The 25,748-nt window shown below is 47.2% G+C and overlaps 1 protein-coding gene across 2 annotated transcripts in view; it reads left to right on the top strand.

Moving 5' to 3' along the window:
• Nucleotides 1-52: 52 nt before the first annotated feature.
• Nucleotides 53-25,748, top strand: part of FGD3 (FYVE, RhoGEF and PH domain containing 3) — a 48,192-nt gene continuing 22,496 nt past the window's right edge. The window contains exons 1-3 of one of the 2 annotated variants that reach the window (XM_012725985.1): nt 53-286; nt 23,024-23,129; nt 23,768-24,243. In XM_012725985.1, the coding sequence (XP_012581439.1) occupies nt 23,812-24,243 (432 nt within the window). In that variant the 5' untranslated portion in view covers nt 53-286; nt 23,024-23,129; nt 23,768-23,811. Of the gene's footprint in view, nt 287-17,489; nt 17,546-23,023; nt 23,130-23,767; nt 24,244-25,748 lie in introns of those variants that run through there. The other variant, XM_012725986.1, reaches the window with a different exon arrangement.

The following is a 25,748-nucleotide window of genomic DNA, read 5'->3' as shown; positions in this document are numbered from 1 at the left end:
GCCGGCTGAGCAGGCGGCTTTGTCAGGGCTCCTTCTCCTGCAACTGCCAGACACAGAAGAGGTTGCGGCGGGGGGCCAAGCAGGAGAGAGCACTCCGGACCACCAGACCCGGACCCCTGCCTGGGTCTGACCACCCAGAAACGCTGCCCCAGCCCGCAGGCCCCACGGGGTCCTGTCCCCTGGGGACCGGCTAGAATCCCCTGGAAGCTGGGGCAAGGGGGCGGCACGCCTCGAGCTCTACTTGTTTGTATAGCTCCAGCTTCTCCTCCCGGAACAACAGACAGCGGTGAGTAGGCTGGTGTCCGGAAAGGGAGGCGCGAGCCCCCGGTGCCTGGAATCTGCTGGGTGGTGGGCTGGAGGACGTAGCACCTGCGCTGTGATCCGAAGAGGCGCATTTCCAGCCGGGCGGTGGGTGGGGGTGTCGTTGCCACCACTGCCGTGCCCCAGCATCCTGGAGTCCAGAGTGATGATTTTGGTTTGCTCAGAGTGGGTGATTTTGGACAGAATTTCCTGGGATATTTATAGGACAGATGTCCTCTAGGTGTCCCTGCCCTCACCCCACTCTTCACATCTCCTAAATGGGTGAGAAGGAGGGAGAGAGCATGCTTCCCAGCACCGCCTGAGGTGGCAGGATCACAGGGCGGAGTCAGGTTGTCTTTTTCGATAGCCTTTATTTTATTTTAGAACAGTTTCAGGTTCTCAGAGAAACTGAGGGGAAGGAGTGAGATTTCCCACCCTCCCCCACCATCAACATCCCCCTCAGACAGGACATTGACCACAACTGAGAGACCTAGACTCTCACATTGTAGTCGCCCGGAGTCCTTAGTTCTCATCAAGTTTCTCATCAAGTTTCCTTGCTCACATTCTGTGGGTTTGGACAAATCCGGATGCTACATGGCCGTTATTACAGAGTCCTGTGGGGTTTCACTACCCTGAATCCTCTGAGCTCTGCTTCTCGGTTCCAACCCCCAGACCTTGGCAACCACTGATTTCTTTACTGTCTCCATAGTTATTCCAGAATGTCATCGAGTTGGAATCATAAGGTGTTATAGTTCCCATATTGACTTCTTTCACTTAGTAATATGCATTTAACGTTCTGAGATTATTTCTCTCTCCTGCCTGGCCCCCCTCAATGCTACAATACCAATGTTACCCCCAATGTCACCTCTAGTCAGGGAAAAAATAAATTCACAGTGAGAGGGATGCCTTGGTATTGCAGGATACATAACAGAAAAGCAATGTGCCGATGAATGTGGGTGAGTGGGATCTTTTTTTGGCTGTAGGGTGTGCATGCCCGTGTTGGGGCAGGTTGCCCTGGCAGACAAGAGACTGTCCCACCTGATCTATAGATTTTTAGGATGATGGGCATGCAGCTTCCTGCTTGAATCATTGATGGAAGAGCAAACATGTACCATGTCTATGTGCATACAGATTCAGTTTTGTAAACTGACTTTTTGACATGAATAAAGATCCCAGCTCAGAGAGGCTCTCACAGGAGGTTACAGTGTGTGGAGAATTTAAAATGTGTGGATAATTTAAAATGTGAACTCCTCTGTGGCTTTTCATTCCTGGCCTCAGACTGGCCAGTGGTGTGGGGGCAGGGAATTGCTAGAGGCTTGCTGGCTGAGGGTCTCTCATGGAGTAGAACTTCGGCTGGGCTAGTGGGTCTCAGTTTCTTTATCTGAGAAATGGGTCTTAAATGCTCAGGATCATGACAGCTTATGCTGGGACCCCAAAGGAGATTACCAGGTACCCTCAGAGGGGGCCTGGCCCTATTCTGGGTGCTGGGAACAGACTCACACACATCTAAGGGCTCACAGCAGGATGTGTCACCTGCTATGGAGAGCACTCTGCAGGGGGGCTGTGTTGGGAAGGCCACAGCTCTTTCCTTCTCCCTCTCCACCCCACCCCTGCCCCATTCCTGGCCAGTGCCTTCGTTTCTCAGTTGTCAGGTGGGGGCTTGCCCAAGGAGAGAGAACCTGAGGGCTCACTTTGTGGCCATCTGACTAAAGTAGCCACCTGGCTTCAATGAACCCTTACCCACGTTGGGTGTTAGTCCCGAAGCTTTGGGCCAGCTTTCAGGGAATCTGAGGATCCCCAAGGATTTTGGGCTTTATGTGGAATCTTCAGATACAGTGTTTTTTTTTTTTTAAGGTTTTTATTTATTTATACAGAACTGGGGTTCAGGCATGGTGAGAGGATTCACCAGAGACAGAGTGGGGAGCAGAACAGGCAGATTGGTGAGGGGAGCAGCGGGCAGATCAGGAGAGGTCTGCCACACCATGAGGATCACTTCCTGGGCACTGAAGCAGCTGCGGCTGGCTGGTAGTGCTGCGCTCTAACCCGTTGCACCACCAGGGAGGACCCAGATAGGGATGGTTCTGACAGGTGGCTATAGCTCAGAATTCCCAGTCCACCTCAGGTCTGCACCTCTGACCTCACATACAACTGTTTCTCTCTTTCCTTCCCTCCAGGCATCCTCTCCCCCCTCCCTCCACCCCTTTCCATATTGTTCCAGAAGGGACTTATTCAGCTGCAGGTGTGCAGGATAAGATGGGCAGTTGAACACTAAGTAGGAGCTGGTTGTATTTGTAAGATGGAACTTGTAGGCATGGAGCATCAGAGACCTATGACTGAGTTCTGGACTTGAACCAACTCTTTTGAGAGCCTGGCTGGTGGGTGGGTCCGCTTGGGGAGACAGTCCTCACCTGTGTTGTTCAAGTTTAGCTAGTTTTTTTTTTTTTTAAAGATTTATTCATTTATTCATACAGAACTGAGGTACAGAGATGCGGAGGGTGAGAGGATTCATCAGGGACAGAGTGGGGAGCAGAACAGGCAGATCAACGAAGTAAACTGCTGAGGGGAGCAGCGGGCAGGTCAGGAGTGGTCTGCCTCACCATGTGGATCTCCTCTGGGGCAGGCAGGAATCTAACTTATGCGGAAGTGGCTTAAGCTTCTTAGTGCAGTGCTTTAACCCGCTGTGCCACCAGGGAGGCCCAAGTTTAGCTAGTTTAATACAAACCCCGCTTATAGTGCCCTTGTGAGTACCTGGTGATGGGGACATTAGGACACAGACCTGACGAGCCCACACAGAGGGTCTGAGGAATGAGAAGTCTTAAATGACCTCGACAGGGCTCAAGGACTGGACCAGCTTTTCTGGTCGTGGGATATGTACTGGTGAAGCCGGGGAGGACATGAGCTTCCCTCCAACTTGCAGGCTGTGTTCCCACTGGGAGCCGGAGCACCCCAGGTGCCCTGAGAGCAGCTCTGTCCCTAAGGGCCAGTCACTTCAGGAACAGGAAGAGCAAATACCTTCGGGTGCCAGTTCTGCTTACTAGGGGGTAAAATTGTGCCTTGAGTAACAGTGCTTTTAGACAGATTCTGGTTTACTCTCTAGAGATCCACCAGAGATACACTCTTGAACAGATAAATGAGAAAAACGTCTGTTTTCTGGCACTTCATTTTAGTAATTGCTAACCTGGCTCCTCTGCGTAGTCATCTCAGAATATTCCAACTGGACTGTGCTGGACAGGTGGAACTTTTTGTTTGACTGCATCTTCTACTAAGCTGGTGTTCTAAAATAAATGCCACGTGGTGCGGGTGTGGGGTGATTTTCTACTTTGTGTGCTTGGAACATTTGAGTTGGAAGAATCCCCAGTTGCTGCAGCTGATCCGTGACACAGGCTGGGGTATCTGGTCAGTAGGCTATGACTTTCAATGACCCTCTTGGGGAGGATGGCTACTGCCCTCTTGTCCAGCTGGGGTCAGGGACGCCTGTGTATGCGTGACCTTTCCTGTTTCCATGTGTCCACACAGAGAGAACTGCAGAAAACCTGGAGAACCTTGCTGAACCTGCAGAGACTTCCCCTCCCCTACCTGGGTCAGGCAGGTGCCATCTAAGTCTAAATCTTTGGTGGCAAAAAGGCTTATGTTCTGATCTTCTCTGTGAATTTTTAAAGACCAATTTCCAAAAATAAATTGTCTGAAAAAAGCACTGCTGCTTGAATAACTAATTGTGGGGTAGTGTCTCTGGAACCTGTGGCTGACTCAAAGCTTGTCCTTGCTTCCCCGTGCGGGGGAAGGACCGACCTCTTTGTCTTCTTGGTTGTGCAAAGGACATGTGTGCATACTACTGTAAATCCAGTTTCCTCATACACTGGGACCCATGCTGGAGCCCTCTGTGGCAAGGTTAACGTTGACTGTGTATCAGACACACCCCACAAAGTGCACTCAGGCTTCTGCTCCCCACGGTCTTGTCAGCGCTGCCAGGGTACCCTGTGCACCTGTGGCCCTAGCCTTCCTATCTCCTTCTCTTCGGCCTGCAGCAAGCGTGAGCCTTGAGAAGCTAAGTCAGCACCGCACTAAGTTCTAGATCACCTCTGGCTAGTCGGGAACTGAGAGTCAGGACCTCCGAGGTAAAGACAGGTCCAAAGGACTGCAGATACGGTGGGGTGGCCTCTGATGTGGACCCCCATGCAGAGAGGGACTGGATGCTCTGATTCAGGCCTTGGGTTGGACCACAGTTATCCAAGGAATGCCCAGTCGTCCTGTGTCTCTGAAGAGGGGGGCTGGTCACCCCTTTTTGTCTTATGCTCCCTATTTACATGGTGATTTTTTTCTTATAGATTTCAAGAACTAAAAGCCCCAGACACAGCACTTTCCTTTAGTGTCGACATGTTGGCTTTCTTTTAAAGATGAGCAGTTACTTCCACTCGGGCCTAGGGCCAATGCCTCGGTAATTACCCTTCCTGATGGAAAACTCTTAAAATGTTACTTCATCCGAGGGTTTGAGGCCAACCATGCTTCTCCAATATATTGCCAAAGGCTCCTTTTGGCTGAGATGACTAAAGTACCAAATAGTTTTAAAGTGATTCTGGTTTTTTGTTGTTGTTGTTAATGAAAGAAGTAAAGTGAGCAGATTATTCACCACTCACACTGAACATTTGACATGCATTTTCCAAGGGCCCCTGTAGCATGGTGTTGAGGTAACAGTGCTCCACAGTGCTCAAAACCACATGTGGCCATATACACCCTCCCAGCTCCCTGATCACTCGTGATGGTTAGCTTCAAATAGTGCCCAGGTCTAGAAAATATTTTTTCAAGTAACTTTCTGTGTTTGGGCAAAATGTGATTTCAGTTTAAAGCAACTTTTTGCAGAAGTACTCCGCTTCCCTTCCCCCACCTTTTTTGGACTTGACCACGTTTTCCCTTGGACATGTTGAGGTAATTAAGTAAAAATTAAAGTTTCTCCATAGACAGATACCTTTACCGGTGTCCTGGACCCTCAAAGGAGCACTGAAATGATTTGACTTCATTCTCTTATTTCTAATAGGTTAGTTTTTCTACAGATATAACAAGCGTTCACTGTAGAGATTTCTGTACCATTGAGAAGCATCAAAGAAAAATAGAAATTAGGTTCACTCAGAGACTGGAAGGTCGGTCGGAGATTTGTGTGTGTTGAAGAATCTTCCTCTCTCCTTCCGGAGCCTTGTCTGTTTTCAGGGTCAATGTTCAGTAGATGTGGCCTCAGGACCAGAAAGCCAGGAGGGTGCCCCAGTCCAAAGTCTGTGGAGTAACCCCCTCTGCAAGTTAGTGTGTGTGTGGCTTCCGCCTGCCTTGTGGAGAGAATGCCTGCTGGGTGCACACCCCCCTAGGGCTCCACCTTTGGAGCCCCTGTTGCCCATGTGACCACTGTGGCCCTGGTTGTGAGCAGAGGGACTGGCACAGGAGCTGGCAGGAACAGGCAGCTTCCCACCCCCTCTTCAGAATCTGCACCGTCTGCCCGGTGGCTGCTCACAACACTTGTTGACTGACTGACTGACTGAAGGCTCTGGCATCCCTGACCTTTGGCTTCTTTGCCTTTCACTTACCTCCAGGCTCCTTGACCTGCCTTGAGTGCTGGGCTGTGTCCAGTGGCCATTGTCTTATCTGCATCCTTTGCTAACTTGAAACAGCTTGGTTTTGGTTATTACATCTCTTCCTAAAACACAGTTTCCTACTGTGGAAATGGGGATGAAGGAGTGCTCCAAGGTGGCACCCCATTCACTCTGTGCTTATAGCTGAAGAGTGATAATGACCAGGTCTGAATGTCTGTGAGGAAAGATGAAGGTGCTGGAGACCCTAGGGCAGGCCCTGCAGACCTCTGAGCTGGGACTGAATGGTGACCAGGGCCAGAGGCTTGGCACAGGCACTCAGGTTGAGGGCATACCCAGGATGCAGGGCAGAGGTGAGTGTCTGACAGGAGGTGACCCAGGGCTGGAAAGTGGGCAGGGCCCAGGGCACTGAAGAGCTGTAGGCTTGAACAGTTTCATTTCAGTTAAGATAAAGATTCCAGGAATTGCTGTATTTCACTTGATGACTAACTCATGGTTTCTCTAGAGAGCCAAGGGACTCCATTATCCTAGTTCTAAATGAAACCTTATAGTGAAAGAGGATGGTTCCACACTGACATATAACCCACAAAAGGATTGTCCTGCCCTGACATCTCCCTAACTGCTCCCTCCCACAAGACTGTTCACATGCTCTCGTGTCTATAATCTTGTCACTTCAAGAATACTATTCAAGTGGAAACACACCCCTTGACTGGCTGTCACTCAGCATTGGTCTCTAAAGAGTCACCCAGGTGTGGTGTGCATTGCGGGGGTGGGGTGGGGTGGGGTGGGGAGAGCGCTCCTTTTTATAATCCACCCCTTGGAGGACATCTGGGGTTGTTTGTATTTGGAACCATTAAAAATAAAGTTGTTCTGGGGCCCTGCCTGGTGGCACAGCAGGTTAAAGCACAGCACTAAGAAGCTAAAGCCACTTCAGCATGAGCTCGATCCCCACCCTCTCCTGACCCGCCTGCTTCTCCCCTCAGCAGTTTTCTTCGTCAGTCGGCCTGTTCTGTTCCCCACTCTGTCTCTGGTGAATCTTCTCACTGCCTGTACCTGTACCTGTACCCCAGTTCTGTATGTATAAATAAATAAATTAAAAAAAAAAGTTGCTCTGGGTGGTCTTCTGTATCCCTAGAACGATGCTAGGGGTGCAGTTGCTACATCATGTGGTAGTTGAATGTCTCCTTTTCCAAAATGACTATACCACTTTGCATTCTCACCAGAGACAGGACAACATTTGGTATGTCACTTTTTTTTATTCCTGTCATTCTGATAGATGCAGCCATATCTCATCCAGGGCCTGATTGGCATTCCCCTGATGGCTAATGATGTTGAGGTACCATGTACCATCTGTGTTTCCTCTGTTAAAATGTCAGTCATTTGCCCATTTTCCAATGGAATTGTTTGTTATGTTTTACTGTTGAGTTCTGTGAGCTCTTTACATATTTTGTAAACTAGTCCTTTATTGGCAATGTGGTTTCAAAACATTTTCTTCCAATCTGTAGCTGATCTTCTCATCCTCATAGTAGCCTTGTTCCAGAACAGAAACTTAACATTTGATGAACAATTTGCTGTGTTTTCCCTTTAAGGATCATGCGTTTGGTGAAAAGTCTCAGAAATTCTTTGCCTAGCCTAGATCCCAAAGATTTTCTCTTATTTTTTAAGAGTTATAGTTTTCATTTTGCTTTTTTTTTTTTTAAAGTCTGTGATCCACTTTCAGTTCATCTTTGTATGACATGTGGATTTAGATTGAGGCTCATTGTTTTGTCTGTGACTATCCAGAAGCTCCAGCACCGTATTTGGAAAGGCCTTCACTGAATCACTTTTGCTGCTTTGTCAGAAATTGCTGGCCACACTTGGTGGGACTCTTCTGGGCTCTCTGTTCATGCGTTGACCCTGGGTCACTCCTTACCAGCAAACATGGTCATTGTTGTATCTGTAGAGGAAGCCTTAATATTGGAGAGGGTTTCCCTTTTTGTTTGTTAAAGTTCAGTTACTCTAGGCCTTATATTTTTCCTTGTAGATTTTAGAATGAGCTTGCCTAGTCTCCTTGGATTTTGAGAGAAATTGATAAACTTGCAGATCATTTTGGAGAGAATTGATCCCTTCATCATGTTGTACCATCAGTTTCTGAATATAATGTTCTTTTTAAAGATCTTTTTTATCTTTCCTAATTTTGTAGTTTTCAACAAATAAGCTTAAGTATATGTTTTCCCAGATTTACAGCTGAGTACTTCCTTGGAGGGAGTTCAAGGGCATTATCCTTTTAAAATGTAGTATCTGCATGTTTACTGATGTCATCTTTTTGACTTCAGGGTTCTTGGGTTCCCTCTAGGAAAGGTTTCACCACAGCTCCCCTTTCAGCGGCACATGGCGAGATTCTCCACGTGGCAGAGACTCAGTTATATTTAAAGAGGAAGTTGATTAGAAAGAGACAGGAGAGAAAAGACACTTGCATAGACACAAGTGGGCAGAAAGCTGCCCTGAAAGGGACAGGTTTGCAGAGAGCGAGAGAGACCTGCTTGGTTGCAGGCAGGTGGCCTTAGGAGATCGGCCTTCCCTGAAGAAGGTCAATGCAGAGAAGTTCCGGCATGGTACAGCTCATGGGCAGGCAGGAGGCTGCTGCCCTGCAGAGGGATAGTGGGTGGAAAGAAGCACTTGTATAGGCACAGGTGGGCAGAGGGGCGGCTGCCCCGTGCTGGTGGAGAGACTGCCCTGATATAGTCAGCCTCTCCCTGGAGGGGCTCACTCCCTGTGAGCCTAGGTTTGTTCACTGATAGATTCTGAAGAGATTCCTGATGAGCTTCATCTCAATGTCCTTATCTTTCACCTTTTGGATATGAGCTTCAGACATAGCCTCCAACAGTCTGTTATCTGCTGGGAACTCCTGTAGATACTCAGGCATCCCAGGGGCATCCTGGGCACTGGTTGACCTTGATTTTATGACTGTCAGTTGCTGCACTAGCCCCTTCTACCCATCCCCTTTGTGTGAGTCAGTCTTGTGATGCCTCCCCTGTATTTCTTCCTCCATCATTTATTGTGGGCTATAAAAGTTCAAGTGATTTTCGTGAATTGATCTTGTATTCCTGAACTGCTGACCTCACTAGTAGTTCTTGGGGGTGTTTTTGTAGACTCTTAGGGTTTTCTTTCCAGGCAGTCTTGTGATCTGAAAATATAGACACTGATTTCTTCTGTTCTGTTCTGAGACATTTTGGCCCTTTCCTCATCTCACTGTGCTGAAGAAAGTTAGGGACACCCTTGTCTTGGCAACATGGTTAGGGGAGTATTGCAAGCTAAACTGTGTCCCCAAATTAATATGTTGAAGCCCTGATCCCCAGCACCTTGGAATGTGACAGAACTCTATTTTCTCACAGTTCTGGGGGCTGAAAATCTGGGATCAACATGTTGACAGGACAGGTCTCTCCTGAGACATGTAAATCCGTCTTCTCAGAGTGTCCTTGTGTGGTCATTCCTCTTTGTGTGCCTGTGTCCTGATCTCTTATGAGGACCCTATTGATTAGGGTCATGCTGTGGACCTTGACCTCACTTAACCTTAATTACCCCTTCAAAGACCCAATCATCAAATGTTCTGCTGGCTGTGAGCACTACCTCACCTCTCAGTTGTGTCTGCCTGGAGGCAAATTTTGGGAGGAAGTGGGTTTTTTTGTTTTTGTTTTAGACTTATAATGTGAATACACTGAGAAAATAGATAATATGGTTTCTTGGCTAAAAACCAAAAAGTTACAGGAGAACTCTCAGTGCTCCCTTGACTCCACCCAGCCCTTTTATTTCTTATTCTCAACAGATAACCATTTTAATAGTTCTTTAACATTTTCAAACTTAGAGAAAAGTTAAAAGAATTCATTCACCAAATGCCAATATTTGCCATATTTTCTCTTTCTCCTTATACTTATAGGTAGAGATTCTGTCATAATCATTTCAAAAACATTTACAGAGCTCACCACCGGAACATTTCGTGGCTAGGGACTTCCTGCTGCGTCATCCAGCTTCGGTTGCCATGACAGTGACCAGCTATTTTAGAGGAAAGCTCTTGCCAGCATGCCTGGTATAAACTTCCCTCTGTAGCAAGACCCCTCTAGGTGGGCCTGGTGGCTTCCAGTCTGACTTTACCATCTTGATTTAGGGACTCGCATGCACCCTGTCACTGTGACCCATGCTGGGTGCACAGTGAAGACTGGGTCAGGAGAAAGTGCCCTGGCAGCCCCTCTGGCAGCTTAGGCCTCACTCCACTTTGATCACCTGGTGGGCAACAGACAGACTTCTCAGAGTCCCAGTGAAAGACAGTGGCAGGTGAGAGGGAGAGGGTGTCTTCCATGCTTGAGAACCAGCCAAATTTCCTTCCTTGTGAATTGTCTGTTTATCTGTCCAATATCATTGGTTTCTGGATCATTCCACAATCCCCTCATCCCTCCAATCCCTTTCCTGGGCTAAATGAGGAGATGACTCATTTTCAGGAGTCAGGCTTTTGACTTTTTTCCTCTAAAAATTGATTGATTGATTGATGCATACAACAACTGGGGTGTAGACCAGAGATATGGGGCAAGGGCGAGAGGATTCATCAGACACAGAGTGGGGAGCAGAACAGGCAGATCTACTGAAACACAATGCTGAGAGGAGTAGCAGATGGGCAAGACAAGTGAAGTTGGCTGGGCCATGTTGGTCAGCTCCCTGGCCAGGGATTTAACTCATGCCATAGTGGCTAGCAATAGCTTGATAGCGCTGAGACTTTAACATCTGCACCACCAAGGAGGCACCCAGGCCTTTGACTCTTAAGAAAGTTAAAATGGAGACATTTCCCCACCAAACCAAATGTGAGTTGAGTGCATTCACCACGCACACACAGACACCGCTGAGTTGGTCAGTTTTCTCATCATCCTGGTTCTCTCTTGCTGCTTCACTTATGACTCACAAGTCCAGGGTTGGTTTAGAATGTGAATGTTGAGAACGAGGTTCTAAGTGAAAGCTAACCTGTTCCTGGCCCCATGATAAGATGATAAGATAAGATTATTATGATAAGATTATTTCTTCTCATTAAGATATTAAATAAGCTTAAAAGCCTTTTTGGGGGTATAATTTAGATGCATGGAAAATCTGGAAATATAATAAGAGAGAGTTCCTATACAGACTTCACCCCACCTCCTGGACTACCATCTATACCAGATTCATTTTCTAAGAAAGGTGCATTGATGGAATACCATATGCTATAGACTTTTTAAAAAATAATATAATAGTTTATTTTTACATCATTTTGTACATTTTTTTTCATCTCAATTGTAATCCCCGTGGGTTTCCCATCACCGAGTCACCCGTGTGCCATCACCATAGTCCCGTGCACTTCCCTCATGCTATAGACTTTAGCTAGGTTTCACCAGCATCAAATAGGGTACCATGTTGTAAATATTGACTAGTAATGTGTGTGTAAATATTGACTTGTAATGTCTTTTCTAAAAAAACAGGACAGAGAGTTAGCTTCTCTTACTTATTCACAAAGAAAATTAAACACTTCAATTCTCAAAGTTTCTAATGTGTTCATATACTAAATAAAGGCTGGCTTTAGTATTTTTTCATCTCTCTTTATATTTGCAGCCAAATATAAACGGTGACAGCTTATTAGTATTGTGACAAATATTTCAAAAGGTCCTGGAACAATAGTAGTTTTCCCTTTACTTAAGACCCCTTCACAGGTCATTCACTCAGTTCCACCTGGCCTGGTAGGAACGCTTCACACTGTGCAGGGCTGGTGGTGGGCAAGCAGGGCACTTGAAGGGACTACCAGCTGGTGTGGTGGGGAGTAGTGCCTCCTGGGTAATGAATGTGGAGTAAGCCTATAGGAACCAAACTCTTCATGACAGGCGTGCCTGGGAAGGAAGGGCCCTCCATATGACAGTGAAGCTTAGCATGGTAAAGGTCAAAAGTGGGAACACCAGGAGATACTGGGGAGAGCTATGGCCCTGATCTGGAGTGGACCTGGTGAATGGTGGTTTTTCTGGGGGATGCAGAGTTAAACAGAGAACAGAGATGGGCTGGGACCTGCCAGGATCCCTTTGCATCTCTCCCACATTAAATCATACTGACCTAGAGAAGGTCATTTTCCCTTCTGACTTCCAAGGCATGTGCAAATGTCCCTGACTGACCAGCCCTAACTCAGCCCCACAGGGAGAGGGGTTCTGGGAACATGGTCAGTTTGGCCCATCAATGCTCCAAGACCAAGTTCCCTCCAACTGGTGGTCCTGAGGCCTGTCTGTCCAGCATTTGGAAGAGGGGTGTGAAAGAGTGTGTGGATGACTTTCAGGGGCCCAGCTGAGGGGCACACCTCCCCTACAGTCCAGGGCTAGATCACCTCAGTTCAGGGGAGCTGGGGAGTGAGAAGATGTGACTATCCCATGCTGCAGAAGAAAATGAAGGTTGTTCTGCACTCCTTTTGCTCAGAAGTGCCGATAACAACTAAGCAGTCATTTAATGACATTTAAATTTTTTTTTGACATTTAATATTTTATATTGACTTATTGGAAAAGTCAGGATGTATATTTTCTATATATGTTGGTGCAAAAATGTGTGATGACTTCCAATAATTCAATACTATAAAAATATTAATTTCTTAAGTCAGAAGGAAAAAATATATAGGATGGTTTCACTAATAGGAGAATATAGGGGAAGCAAATAATGGACTAGGGGAAAAAAACAATAAATAAAAAAAATAATTAGAGGCAACTATAGATCAGAGACATTCTTCAGGGAAGGGGGAGGAAGAGGTATCTAAAGGAGGTGGGGAAGAGCACAAGGGACTACGGCAGTGGTGCATGGGTGAACTGGTGGTGGGAATTCTATGGGGCCTACACCTGAGGAGAGAAAGTAAACAATGTACAAAAATGAACAAGATGTCAAATATATAAAAAAATAAATAAATTATTAGAAACCAACGCATACTAATTTCTGGCAAAGGGTATCAAACAATTGCAGTAGGTTGTGATGACCTTGCATCCTTTTGTGAAGTGCTCAACAGTGGATGTGTTTCTGTCCACAGTCTACCTGTGACTCTGGATGTAGAGACCCAGAGAGCCAGGTCAGTGAGTGTGAAGAGGGTTCCTGAAAGGTCTTGCAAAACAGTGATGCCATTTGGGGTTAAAGTCTCCCAGATTACCTGGGTTATATGTGTATTAAAAGTCCTTGGGAGACTTTTCTAGAGTGTAGGCACTGCATACAGAGATGTCCGGTGTGTCTGGACAATTCTAGCCAGCGGTGGAGAGAAAAAGTGATAATCCATATCTAGGGAGGAACTAACAGGGTGGTTCACCGTGACCAGCACTGGCCAGGGGCTGGTGTCAAGCAGCAGATCCCCTAAATGCCCCATCTGGAACAGTTTCATGTCGTGGCAACTGTGAGACGGCTCATGGGCCCATATGGCTGGTTAGTCCTGAGTTATTGACATAATAAAATACAAAAAGCCAGTTAAGCTAGGATTTCAGATGAGTGATGAAAAAAATTTTAAATAAATATGTCCCAACTACTGCATGGGATATACTTATGCTAAAAAATCATTCTTTGTCTCCTAAAAATCCAATTTAACTGGGCAACCTTTATTTTTATTTGCTAAATTGCACCACCTGGGCCAAGTGGTTGTTTCCACTTGGGAAGCTTTGTTTTTTCATAATTGTAGTGTGCACCTGCAGGAGCAGCAGACCCTGGCCAGCATGGCAGCAACACAGCCTCAGGAAGTAGACAGCTGGGCTGGTAGCCGGGCCCGAATCAACACTCTCATTAAACTGGGACTTGGAGGTTCTATGCCATGAACCTTCAGAAAATGCTGTATTGGACAAACACTGTAATAATGCTCAATGTGGCCTTCAAGTGCACAACTACTTTTTTTTTTTTTTTGTGGTAATCTAGGGATGTAGGCTTGAGGTCCTTTGGGATGTGTCTATTTTCAGGTGACTGAGGGAGGTCTGAGAATGGCCTGCTGGTCAAGTTTGGGTCAAGGTTGCATTGGGGTGAGGCCATGGTCAGGGGGCGAGATGTTCTTCCCTGTGTCTTCTAAGCATCCCAACCTGGAGCCCCTCCCTAACTCAGAATCCTCCTGATTTCTAATCCCTCAGGTGTTTTGGCTAAAACCTCAGGTCATAATCCCAGTCCCCACCCCCAACCCCCACCTTCTTCCCTCTCTCACCAGCACGTGTCATCAGGGCAGAATGACAGAGGGTGCAGGTGCGGGTGTGTGTCCTACCAAGAGTGTGGTCACCCCAGGTGTGGATGTGAGTGGACATGAGAAGTCCCTGGCGTGGGAAGGGTGCAGGGGACACCCTTCATGCTCTTCATTTTGGAATTTTTGTGCCTCATCAAATATTACTACTCAAAAATATAGCCAATTTGGAAAGACACACACATGTGTGCCCAGGAGTCCTAGGATCTGGCCTGACCTTTGTCAGACTTTGCTCCCCTCCCACCAGCCAAGATGCTCTAACTGTTAAACCTAGGCCATTCACTGGCCCCAAGAAATTGTAAGCCTGTTTCCTATAAGTGGCCTAAGTGACCTACCCCCTCCCAGAGGACAGTTCCTCATCCTCCCCAGCACTCCCCCAGGGCCATCTCTTCTAGGTGTGGCCAGGGCACTGTTGGGTACATGCCCCAGGACAGTTTATTCCCTTACTGTTTGTTTTTTCTTGTTTCCATGTCAAATACATCAATCCCTCTCCTGTATGTGCTTAAAAAATTCTTCTCTTACATAGGCCTTTCCACATATTTATTATACAAGTTTTCAGATGTCCTAGCTTCTCATATTTCTTCTTTAATTCATCAGAATACATTTTTGTGGTTGGAGAGAAGTGTTGATATCCTTTTGATTCCTGTGCACATTTATTGACCGCCATAGTTTTTCACCGTCTGTCATGGTGTCTCCACTGTGGCACACTTGTGCATGGTGCCCCCACACTCACAGTTGTGCACACAGTTGCTCTCCCTCACTTGCAGCCCCGTGCCTCGCACTGGCACAGCTGTCTGGTTTCTAGCTTCCTGTCACCCCAAGGCCAAGCCAGGCCTGCAGCCTCCAGAGCTCAGCCTACAACCAAGCCTGACTTATATTCTCACTCTCCCTCTTGCTGGTTTTGAGATTGGAAGCAGGCTTACTCCCCTATCGGCCCTCTCCTTCATTGTGTCATGTGTCGTTTTTTTGAGTTCTGGGTCCTGGGGTTTACTCTGGGAAAGGTTTCACTACAGTTCCCCTTTCAGCGGCACACAGCAAGATTCTTCACGAGGCAGAGGCTCAGTTATATTTAAAGAGGAAGTTGCTTAGAAAGAGACAGGGGAGGAAAAGACACTTACATAGGTGCAAGTGGGCAGGAAGAGCTGCCCCAAAAGGGACAGGTTTGCAGGGAGAGAGACCTGCATGGTTGCAGGTGGGTGGTCTTAGGAGAGAGGTCTCCCCTGAGGGAGGTCAGTGCAGGGAAGTTCTGGCATGTACAGGTCATGGGCAGGCAGGAGGCTGCTGCCCTGCAGAGAGAGAGTGCAGGTGGAAAGAACCTGCATAGGCACAGGTGGGCAGAGGAGCAGCTGCCCCATGATGGCCGAGAAGACTACTGCCCTGATAAAGACAGCCTCTCCCTGGGAGGGGCTCACTCCTGGTGAGCCCAGGTTTGTTGACTGAATAGAATCTGAGAGGACCTGAGATTCCATAGTGAGCTTCATCTCCATCCCCATGCATGTCCTTATCTTCACCTGGGCACCAGGCATCCAGGCTCTGGTGTCTGAGGACCCTGATGTTACTGCTGTGTCAATTGCTGCACTAGCCCCTCCTACCTGTCCCCTTTGTGTGACTCAGCCTTGTGATGCCTCCCCTGCATTCCATTAGGTATTATGCCAAATTCATGGATTTCTTGTGAGCTTTAGACCACGATGCCAAAGGGGACTCCCTTTAGGACCCTTACTTTCAGGGTTTCTCTGCTTCCCACAGATGGGCCGTCCCCAGGTCAGTGCTGGGCTCTTCCATGGGAGGGGTTCGGATCCTTGGTGTAGAAGAGGGGCTATGGTGGGACTCCTCACAACTGCCCCTGGAGGAGTGACTCCTGGAGGGTGGGCAGGAATGACTGCCAGTGAGCCACGTGGCCTCCCCTGAAGTGCCTCTGACCCCTGAACTATTTGTGGTCATGGAGAGATAAAAGGCATGGAATGACCCTTCACCCTTTTCACCTGGGAAACTTCAGGGTAGAGGGTCCAGTTTGGACTGTTGGGCCAGTGATGAACTAAGAGTGGATAGCAAACCAAGACTGTGTGCCATGGATCTACTGTGCACTCCTCTCCACTGAGGCTGACACCCTTGCCCCTTTCCCTGGTGATCATATTAAGTTAGCTCTCTGTCACTGCAAAAAAAGCACCCAAAACTTCGTGTCCTAAAACAATAGGAAACACTATCAACCCTGTTAGTTTTGTGGGTCAGGAGTTTGGGTGCAGCTGGGCTCTGACTGGGGTCTCTCCAGGCTACTCTCTAGTGTTAACCTGGGCTGCCTTTTCAACTGAAGACTTGACTGGGGCCAGGACCCACTTCCAAGGTGACTCCCTTCCTCTGGCAGGCTGGTGACAGCTATCATTTGCCCCACAGAGATCTCATGAGCAATGAGTCAGTGCCCTCACCACATGGTGGCTCCACCCCCCCATTTTCATTTCTACACTGGCCACCCCCCTCAAAAGAATTAGGGGGAGGAAGGCAAAAACCATAACACCAGTCATGACTGGCTTCCAAAGTCACCCTGTTTCTTTCCACAGTGTTTTCTATTGCCTATGCTGAATGGCCAGTCTTCTTCAAGTCAGCATGGCAGCATGGGGTGGACACCAGGAGCTAACCTTCTCTCAGGCAGTCCTGGGGGCTGGCTTGGCCAGTGTCACTTGCCCATGGGGACATTCTCTTAGGATGAGAAGACTCTCAACCCCATCTTCTTTGAGCCTTATTCCCTATCCCACTTCTACTTTTTGTCCATCATCTGTCACAGCCTCTCACCTCTTAGTAGTCACCTGGCCTCCTGCCTCTGTGCTGCCAGAGTTCATCTCTGCATCTTAGACTGTTTATGTAAACTGGGGCCTGGACTTCTAGTTCTAGATTGGGTCCCACTGCCTGTTTGAGTGATGGGGGTGGGGAGAATGGTGCGGGTGCTGTTCTTCACAGCTATGCTAGAAACATCCGGTTGGCAACTTGCCACACCCAGGCACTCAGTTTTCACAAAAACTCCAAACATTCACCCCATATTCTCTCTAGTTTATGGAGGAGAATTGGGACTCAGTGGGACCTACTGCCTGTGCAGTCTAAGGCAGGCCCCGTTGCTCGGTCCTGCCAGACCGTGGTGGCTGTTCTCTCTGAGGGTCTGAGGTGCCTATGCCCACAGGTCTGCTCCGAAGAGCCCACCGAGGGGTTATTAGGATGGCTGTGGCCTCATGCCCAGAACCACTCAGGGGTGTTAAGCAGCCTGCTAAACTTTAAACCGCCACGGGGCAGTGTTCCAATGTGTTTGGGGGTGTGTTTTTACTATCAGACCCAGGAGGTGGCCCAGGGTGTGATCATGCGGAAATGCAAATGTGCTGTCTACGTGATCTGTGACCCGCATTACAAAACCAGCCGTAAGGAAGTGTTCACTGCTGCCTGCATTTCAACTCTGAGGAAGCCAAGGCAGGTGAGTACAGCAGTTTCTGGGGTCTTTGCCAACCTGAGAACCTGTACTGATCCCATAAAGGGCTCTCCGGGAGACAGTAAGCAATAACATTTGGGGATAGATGTCTTCATGGCAGGAAGCTGTATGGTGGCGCTTAGTGGTATCTTGTTTATTCATTTTGTCTTCCTGTGTCTCGTCTGCGCTGTCTGTAAGTCAGTGATTGTAGGCTTTGGATGGCAATTGCCGAATCCTGGTCAATCGGGGGATGAGGGAGAGAGTATCTGGGGAGGTCATGTTCTGGCAAATGTGAACCTGCACCTAGGGGGTGGAGCCAAGCTGGCCAGGCTCAAGTTGAGCCCTGTGCCCCTGGGGACTCCCTTGACCATTCTTGCAGATGAACAGAGGTCTCCAGCTGGGCTCAAACTGTTCTCTGGGCCTACAGTTCTCTGGGTCAGCAACCCTGGAACCCAGTGGGACCTGTGGTAGAGGGAGGAAGTGGTTTGTTCCCTGCTGGGCTGGCGCAGAAGGCCAGAGGCCCCAGTTCCGCTCCTCAGGTTCAAACCTTTTCTTGCACAAAAGCCTGTCTCTCCTGATGTGTAGTGGCCCCCAAGTTCTGCACACGCAGTGCCTTGGTCACTGTTGGTTGTTGAGGTCAGAGAGAGATGCGATCCGATGCTGAAGATGGGTGAGTCTTGGCTGCTTGTGATCCTGGGAGCCCAGGGCTGGCCCCTGGATCCCAACAGTGACCTAGAAGGAGTCCATGGCCCCAGTGCCAGAAGCAACTGCCCCACAGCATCCTGTCTATCTGCCCCAGGTGGACTCAGATGACCCCCACAGACAGATGAGGAAACTGATGCTCCACAGTAAAAGGGAGAGTGTGGGAGTCAAAGTGTTAACTCCAGCCAGTCAGAACTTGGGTATTCATGGCACTCAGACTTGAAGGGGATGTTACGCCATGCATAGCTGTCACGACTGTGAGATCTACCTTGGCTCCAGCTACCGGGCTGCACACCCACCTCTTTTCATCCACCTGGGCACTCTGCCCGCTCCTCAGCTGGCTTGGCTCACTAATGTCTACTTTTGCATCCTTCTATTTGAGATGCTGTTCCATCTGGCTGAAAGGAATTTCCTTCAATAAAGGATACTGCTCCTGCTTTCTGTAATGTTGTTTTCTCCCTAACGGTGCTATTTCCTCTATGGTTTGCTCCCGCTGTCTTAGGTGTTGTTCCCTCTATCTGACATGCTGTTTCCGCTGGCTGAGGTGCTGTTTCCTCCATCTGCTGTTCCGTTCCCTCTGAGATGCTGTTCCCTGTCTGGGATGCTGTTCCTTTTGTCTTGGATGCTCTGCCCTCTGTGTGGTATGCTGTTGTCTCTGTCAGAGATGCTGAACCACCATAAGTGATGAGGACTGATCACCTAGGTCTTCAATAAGGTGGATAATGACTGAGCTTCCATGTCAGCTCTGGGGGCTTCATTGGGCCTACATGGAGTTAGTCAGGCCCAGGATTTGAAGCTCTTGTGAGTGTGGTATATGATGTTGGGAGGGTAATTTATACCCTCAGGTGTCCCTTTTACTGTAATAAATCAACAGGGTCATGGGCACTTGGAGAAGATAGCATGGGGCAGCTGACTGGCACCTTCTGACTATCAACAAGGGGTGTGGTTTGACTTTCTGTAATTTTGACTTGTATTTTATATTTTTAGCATTTGTACTCAGCAGAGCATGTTTATATATATTTATGTAGAATATGTTCTAGAAAGGAAGTAAAGACTCGAGATACTGATTCAAATCTACCCCTTCAAATCACCAGACATTCTCAGCGAGTCTGGCTGTGAACCAGGACAGGACCATGTGAAGGAGGGTGTGCTCCAGGGGGGATTATCATCTTGGGAAGCCCTCTCCAATGCAGGGAGTGGGTGACTAGGCAGCTGGTGCCAGGCTTTTCTCACAAAGGGGATAGTTGTGCCAGTACCCTGGGGTGACACTTGGAGACAGTCCTGCCATAGGGAAGGGTGTGGAGGGCAACTGTATGAAAGGTTTAGCTTGAGATTGGTGGAAGGTGCTTGTTTGCTTTGTCTCATCACTTTTTTTTTAAATGAAACATAATCAGAAGTAGAGAGAATTATGTGCCCATGGGAGGAGGTCAGAACAGACAAGGAGCCCCTTTCACCTGCCCTAAGCAGGGGCCTGGAGATCCAGGAAGCTGCAGAATTAAACAGGTTTCTTCCTAAGATTAGTATGAAAACTTTAAAGCTACAGTGAAGCTCCAAGAAATCTGCAGTGTCCTCTCTGAGCATCTGCTCACCTTATTGTACATCTACTGACCTGTGCGGGGAGATTTAGTTTTTATTCTAAAGGTTGTGATTTTATTTTTATCCTTGCTTTCAATGTATGGCAATGGACAGTGAGTGACTAGTGTTTATATTTATACTCCTTCTAGGTAAAAGTAGAATAAAAATAGAAATGAAGTAGAAAATAGGAATAAAATGGATAAGTATGGAACACTTACAAAATGAAAATAAGAGGGGGAAGTGAAAGAAAATATGAAGTAAATATAGAAATAAAAAGATCAAATAGAAGCAGTGTGGTGGCCATTCCCCAGGCATGCCCAGCTCTGCATGCAACACACCAGACCTCGGTCACAGTTCCTGGTGCCAGACTGCATTCCTGGGCTTGCTGTCTGGGAGTGTCTGTTGATCCAGCTTCAGGCAAAAATCATTATACTGTGCTGGTCATCTGATTTCACAAGTCCTACTGTAGCTGAGCTGGAGTAATGATCAGCCCAGGGGCTCAAGAGTGCTGGCTGTAGCCCATCAGCCTAGCTGATGGCCATGTTTGAGGTACATTGTGCACTGCCACAGACTTTAGGTCCCTTTGCTGGAGTGTCTTTTGCTGTGCCCATTAATAGACAAGGAAACTAAGGCTCTGGGAAGTGAGCTTATCCCAGGATGTCCTGTCAGTAAATGGCAGAAATCATCACACTAAACAGAGAGTACAGGCCTATGTGCTGCACTGCGGGAGGTGCCTGTGCCTCAGTCCATGGGGACTGTCACCTGGAGAGACCCCTGAGAAGACTGGGCCACAAGAGGGAGGAGTCCAGGCAGGGCTTGCACCTGACTGTATTTGGCAGAGCTCCCCAGGTAGCAGGATCTCCACCCTTCCTGCTCCCTCAGGGAGAGCCAATAGGGAGGTGTTAACGTCTCAGGCTGCAGTCAACTGGGGCATTGTCCTGAATTTTCCACATTTACTGACCATGTAATGGTCTCAAGGCTCCGAGGCTCTGTGCTCACCATTGAGGTGTCTCTGAACCTAACTCTCCACAGCCCTTCCCCACCCTGGGGGAGTTCTCAGGACTCAGATAAGAGGCTGTGACCACAGCCACAGGTAGCTTGGTGTTATTTCTTCTTAAGTGTTTGATAAAATTCCCCAAAGAAGCCATCTAAACCTGGCCTTTTTTCTGTGTGGGAAAATGTTTCAATTAGCAAATGTTCCTTGTGCTTGGTATTTATTGAGCTTCTCTGATCTGTGGATTCACAGTTTTCAGGTCAAAACTGGGATGGAAAGAGCACATGGAACTGTGGTGACGGCACATGGGTGAAGTGGTGGTGGGAAATCCATGGGGATTACCACTGAGATGAAAAAATGCACACAATGAAGAACACTGGGAAAATGATTGTTTCCTCAAATATTTTTTCTGCCCACCCTGTTTTTGGGATCCCCGTGATATATATAGAGACTGTGATCATGTCTATCATACTGCTTGAAGTTTCTTACCTCTGACTTAGGTTCTTCCTCTCCCTTCTCCTCCCTCTGTCTTTCATTTTGGATCACATCTATTGTCTCTCTGATTAAACTCAGAGATGTTTAATATGCCAGGTGTCCCTTCCAGTGTATCTTGATCTTGCACTTTTTGGTTCTCACACCTACTGTGTTTCTCTTTATGTCGTCAAGGTCCTACTAGCCTCGTGACATGACTACACAGAGGCTCCGCAGCTGCCTCTTGGTGCGCCTGCCAGCAGAGACGGTTATTTCCAATCTCTGGTGTTTCCTCCTGGCTGTGGTTATGCCTTCCCACCCTCTGTATGCCTGGCTGGACACTAGACATTGTGGTTCTCCCCTTGTGCGTAATGGATAGATTTGTGTTCCTAGGGCTGTTCTTGAGCTTTATTCAGGGATGAAGTCTAGTTGCTTATAAGCAGTTGATGCCCTGTTAAGATTTGTCATTATTTGTTAGAGGGGACCCAAACAGAGCTCATTGTTGGGTTTAGTACTCTGCTGCCAAGACCCTTCTGAAAACATTGTGCCTGTAGATCTTGGGGTTTCCAGTTGGACGGGTGGGATGGGCATATCCAGGGGACATATCTCTGACCCCCTCAGCACAAGCCTGTGCAGATCAGACCTCAGGCCTCTTCTGCTTTCTATTTCTCCTCCCTCTGTGGGCTCTCGTCTCCTCTTCCTGACTCCCACTGTATCTCCTCACTCACGGTCTTGGGCTTGGGCTGGAGGCCCTTCCTCAGCAGGTAGCTGGGCATCAGAAGCCTGACTCCACCTCTCTGGTAGCAATTTCCTGTCTGCTGTAGGGTGCCTCTCATCTCTCAAGCTACTGTTTGCATTTTATCCTTTCTTTGGCTGATTTAGGTGAGGAACATACCTCTGATTTCTTTATTCCATCTTGACCAGAAGCAGTAGTCCCTGAGTTTGGTTCTCAGTAGGTTCCACCTGGAGCCAGATGGCTTCATTTGACATCAGGCTGAGCCCATGGACATTCCATTAGACATATTTTAATGGTTGTGTCAGGTCTGAATTCTGGAAACTTTTGAGTTTTTCTCCTGTGCTATGAGAAGAATGCAGCAAAGCATGTATTTTCTGTTTAGAAATCTTAATATTTCTCCCCATTAAGCTTGTTAAGGATATGGCAGTGGCCCTTCAGAAATGTGCCCTACACTAATTCCGATGCTGGCTGAAAAAAGGCTCTCTCATCCCGTGGCCATGAGAGAAAGAGGTCAGGAGATGGTCACACACGGGCTGGTGCCCACAGAGTCACCAGCTCCACAGGAGCATGGGAGGCACTGATGCTCCCTTCAAAGCACTGAGCCCAGAGGCATGAGGGTCAGACCTGGGCCCCTGTGTGTGTGTGTGTGTGTGCATGTGTGAACAGCTGAGTGTAGTATGAATATAGGGTGCTGGAAGCATTATGGTCAGGAGAGATGTGCTCTGTGTCTGCACACTGAGATGATTCTCGTACCTGGCATGGAAGCCTTTGGCTGGAGACAGACTTAGAGCTGGCCCCAAGTTTACTGCCAGGATCTAATACTGCAGAGGGGGACACGGCTGCTGGTGCCCAGTGCTGGGGCCCAAGAAGAAGGTACTATATCCCTCCCAGTCTCTTAGACTCTCCAGGACCTGATTCTCCAGCCTCTCTTATTAAGCCCGCAGCTGAGCCCTGGCTGCTGCTATGACTTCACAGAGATGGTTCACTCTCCAATCTGTGTTTTCAGAACTTACCAGCCAACACCCTTTAAACTCACAAGGCAAGAAAGAGATCCTCTGCAAACTCCACACAGACCCTGGGAACCCAGCAGGACCTGGCACCCACCACCTCAGGTACTGACCTATCTCTAGGATTGGTTGTGTATCTCCTGGCCTTCATCTTCACTGTGAGCCCAAGGAAGACTGGGAGTGTTAGCCTCATGTTGACCTTCCTCAGTGACACCCTGCAGTTCTGTTATCCAGAATTATATTGCACTGGCTTTTCTGAGGGAGGGGCTCTAGGAAAGATAGGCGGTGAGGGGGTGGGGAAGAATGAGGGCAGAAACAGAATAGGAATAATGCCGTGAGGGGTCCTGATGGGCACCTGCCTCCCTCAGAGCCTAATCAAAGATGAAAAGCACCTTACAGACAGATTCCACTGGGTTCACATGTTTGTGCTGTTATTTTGCACATATATTTTTGATTCATTGATTTCTCCTTCCTCCATTCCCTCCTCCTTTCCCTCTTTCCTTTCTTCCTCTTCCTTCCCTTCTTGTAGAAGAGTTTACTTTTAAAATAAAATATCTTCCATTTGTCATTAAAATAAAATACCTTCCATTTTTCATTAAAATAAAATACCTTCCATTTATCCTAAAGACTGTGTACAAAAGACCCTGCTGAAACTGATGGGGTGTTCATTGTCACATAATTCTCTACCAGGGGGCTGTCTGACAGCCTGGTTGGTGTTGAATGTGCCCATTTTTCTCTAACAGGAAGCTTCTGGACAGTCCCCCAGGGAGTTTGGTAAGCTTTGAAAATGGAGCCAGGTGGGGGATCTTCAATACCCTCCTGTTCCTTTGCCACCCAGGAGGGGGCTGGCAGTGTCTCCCTGAAGCCGCCTAATGCAGAGCTGGAGAAGCTCCGGGTGCTCCCCACTGGGCCTGGAGCACACCATGAAGACCCTGCCACTGGGGACGCTGGAAGCAGACCTACTATGGGGGATGGCACCCGGGACACAGACCCCACAGGGAAACCAAGCGGTGACATCAAGATCCCTAATAGGGATAGTGGGATTGAAAGCCCATCCAACAGCGCAGCGGAGGATCACTTCCCTTGTGAGGAGGGCAAGGAGATGCGCCCAGGCCCCACTGTCCTGGGGCTGCACCCTGACAAGGACGTGGGTGAGAGCAACACTGAGGAGCCTGACCTTGAGAACAACTCCCCTAAGGCCCAAGTGGACCCAGCCGAGGTAGGCCACCCTCATCCCAGGCACTGGGGTTTCAACTGCTGATGTTAAATTTTGTGAGGTGATTTTTCTGCATCAAGTGAGACGACCATGTGGGTCCCCAGCCCCTTCATTCTGTTAATGTGGTTAATTATATTGATTTTCATATGTTAACCATTCTTTCATTCTAGGGATAAGTCCTATTTAGTCACAGATTTTAACCCTTTAATATGCCACTGATTTGGCCTATTAGTATGTTGTTAAAGATTTTTGCACCATTAGTCATCAGGAATATTGGCTGATCACTTTCATTTTTTGTAGTGTCTGTTTGACTTTGATATCAAGGTAGCCTCATAGCTGAACTTGGAGATGTTCTCTCTCTTTTTAAAAATTTTTAACTTTTTTTTTAACCTCATTCTTCATTTTTGTACAATGTTTGCTATTTCTTGGTTGTTCTCTCCTTTTTGGTTTTTGGGACAAATTTGAGAAACACTGAAATTAATTTCCTAGGGAAAGCATATGGTTCTGGAATTTTCTTTGTTGGGAATTTTTTTATTGTTTTTTCAATCTCTTTAGTTCTTATTGGTCAGTTCAGATGTACAGTTTCTTTGTGATTCATGGTAGGTTGTGTTAGCAGGAATTTATCCATTTCTTCTATGTTTGCTGGTATACAATTGTTCACAATAGTCTTATGATACTTTTGTTTATGTGCATTGGCTATAATAGTCCCTCTTTCATTTTTTATTTTAGTCAAGTGGAGTCTTCTTTTTTTCCTTAATCTAGCTAAGAGGTTGTCAATCTTGCTGATTTTATAAACACCAACTCACAGTTTTGCTGAATTTTCCATTAGTTGCCTAGTCTCTATGTAATTTATCTCTCTCATCTCTGTTTTAATCTCCTTTCTGACCACTGTGGGTTTTGGTTTGTTCTTTGTAAGTTTCCTGAGGTGTAAAGTGAGGTGGTTGATTTGAGTTTTTTTTCTCTGCTCATGTATACATTTTTAACTACAAACTTCCCTCTTTTGCTTTTGCTGCAAAACAAGCTCCACAAGTTTTGGTATTCAGTGTTTTCATGTTCCTTTGTCTCAAGATATATTCTAAGTTCCTTTAGGAAACTGTTGTTGGAGAGTGTGTTGTTAAATATACACATATCTGAATTTTACAGTGTTTTGAGTTCTCGTTTTATTAGAAGAGATGCTTTATTAGAGTTTCAGTCTTCCTGAAGTTATTAATACTTGTCTTGTAGCCTAACATGTGGTCTGTTTTGGAGGATGTTTCCTAGATTTTATTGTGATATGCCTTGATTCTCTTCTCATTTCCTTTTGAGTATATCCTAGAAATAATTTCTTTGTGTTTACCATTGCAATTACAAAACATTTAACATTATAAAATTCAACTTTAAACTGATAATTTACTTCAATCTCATAAAAACAAAACTTTTTTTATAACTCCACCTCTCATGTTATCATACAGTTATATAGTGTGTGCTCATTAATGAAGATTTATATTTATAAATGTTTTTGTCATTTT

This window comes from Condylura cristata, unplaced genomic scaffold (genome assembly GCF_000260355.1).
Source record: "Condylura cristata isolate star-nosed mole 26May11 unplaced genomic scaffold, ConCri1.0 scaffold00017, whole genome shotgun sequence".
NCBI classification, from domain to species: domain Eukaryota; kingdom Metazoa; phylum Chordata; class Mammalia; order Eulipotyphla; family Talpidae; genus Condylura; species Condylura cristata.
Note: the sequence above shows the minus strand (reverse complement) of the source record. Positions and strands in the feature narration are given on the sequence as shown.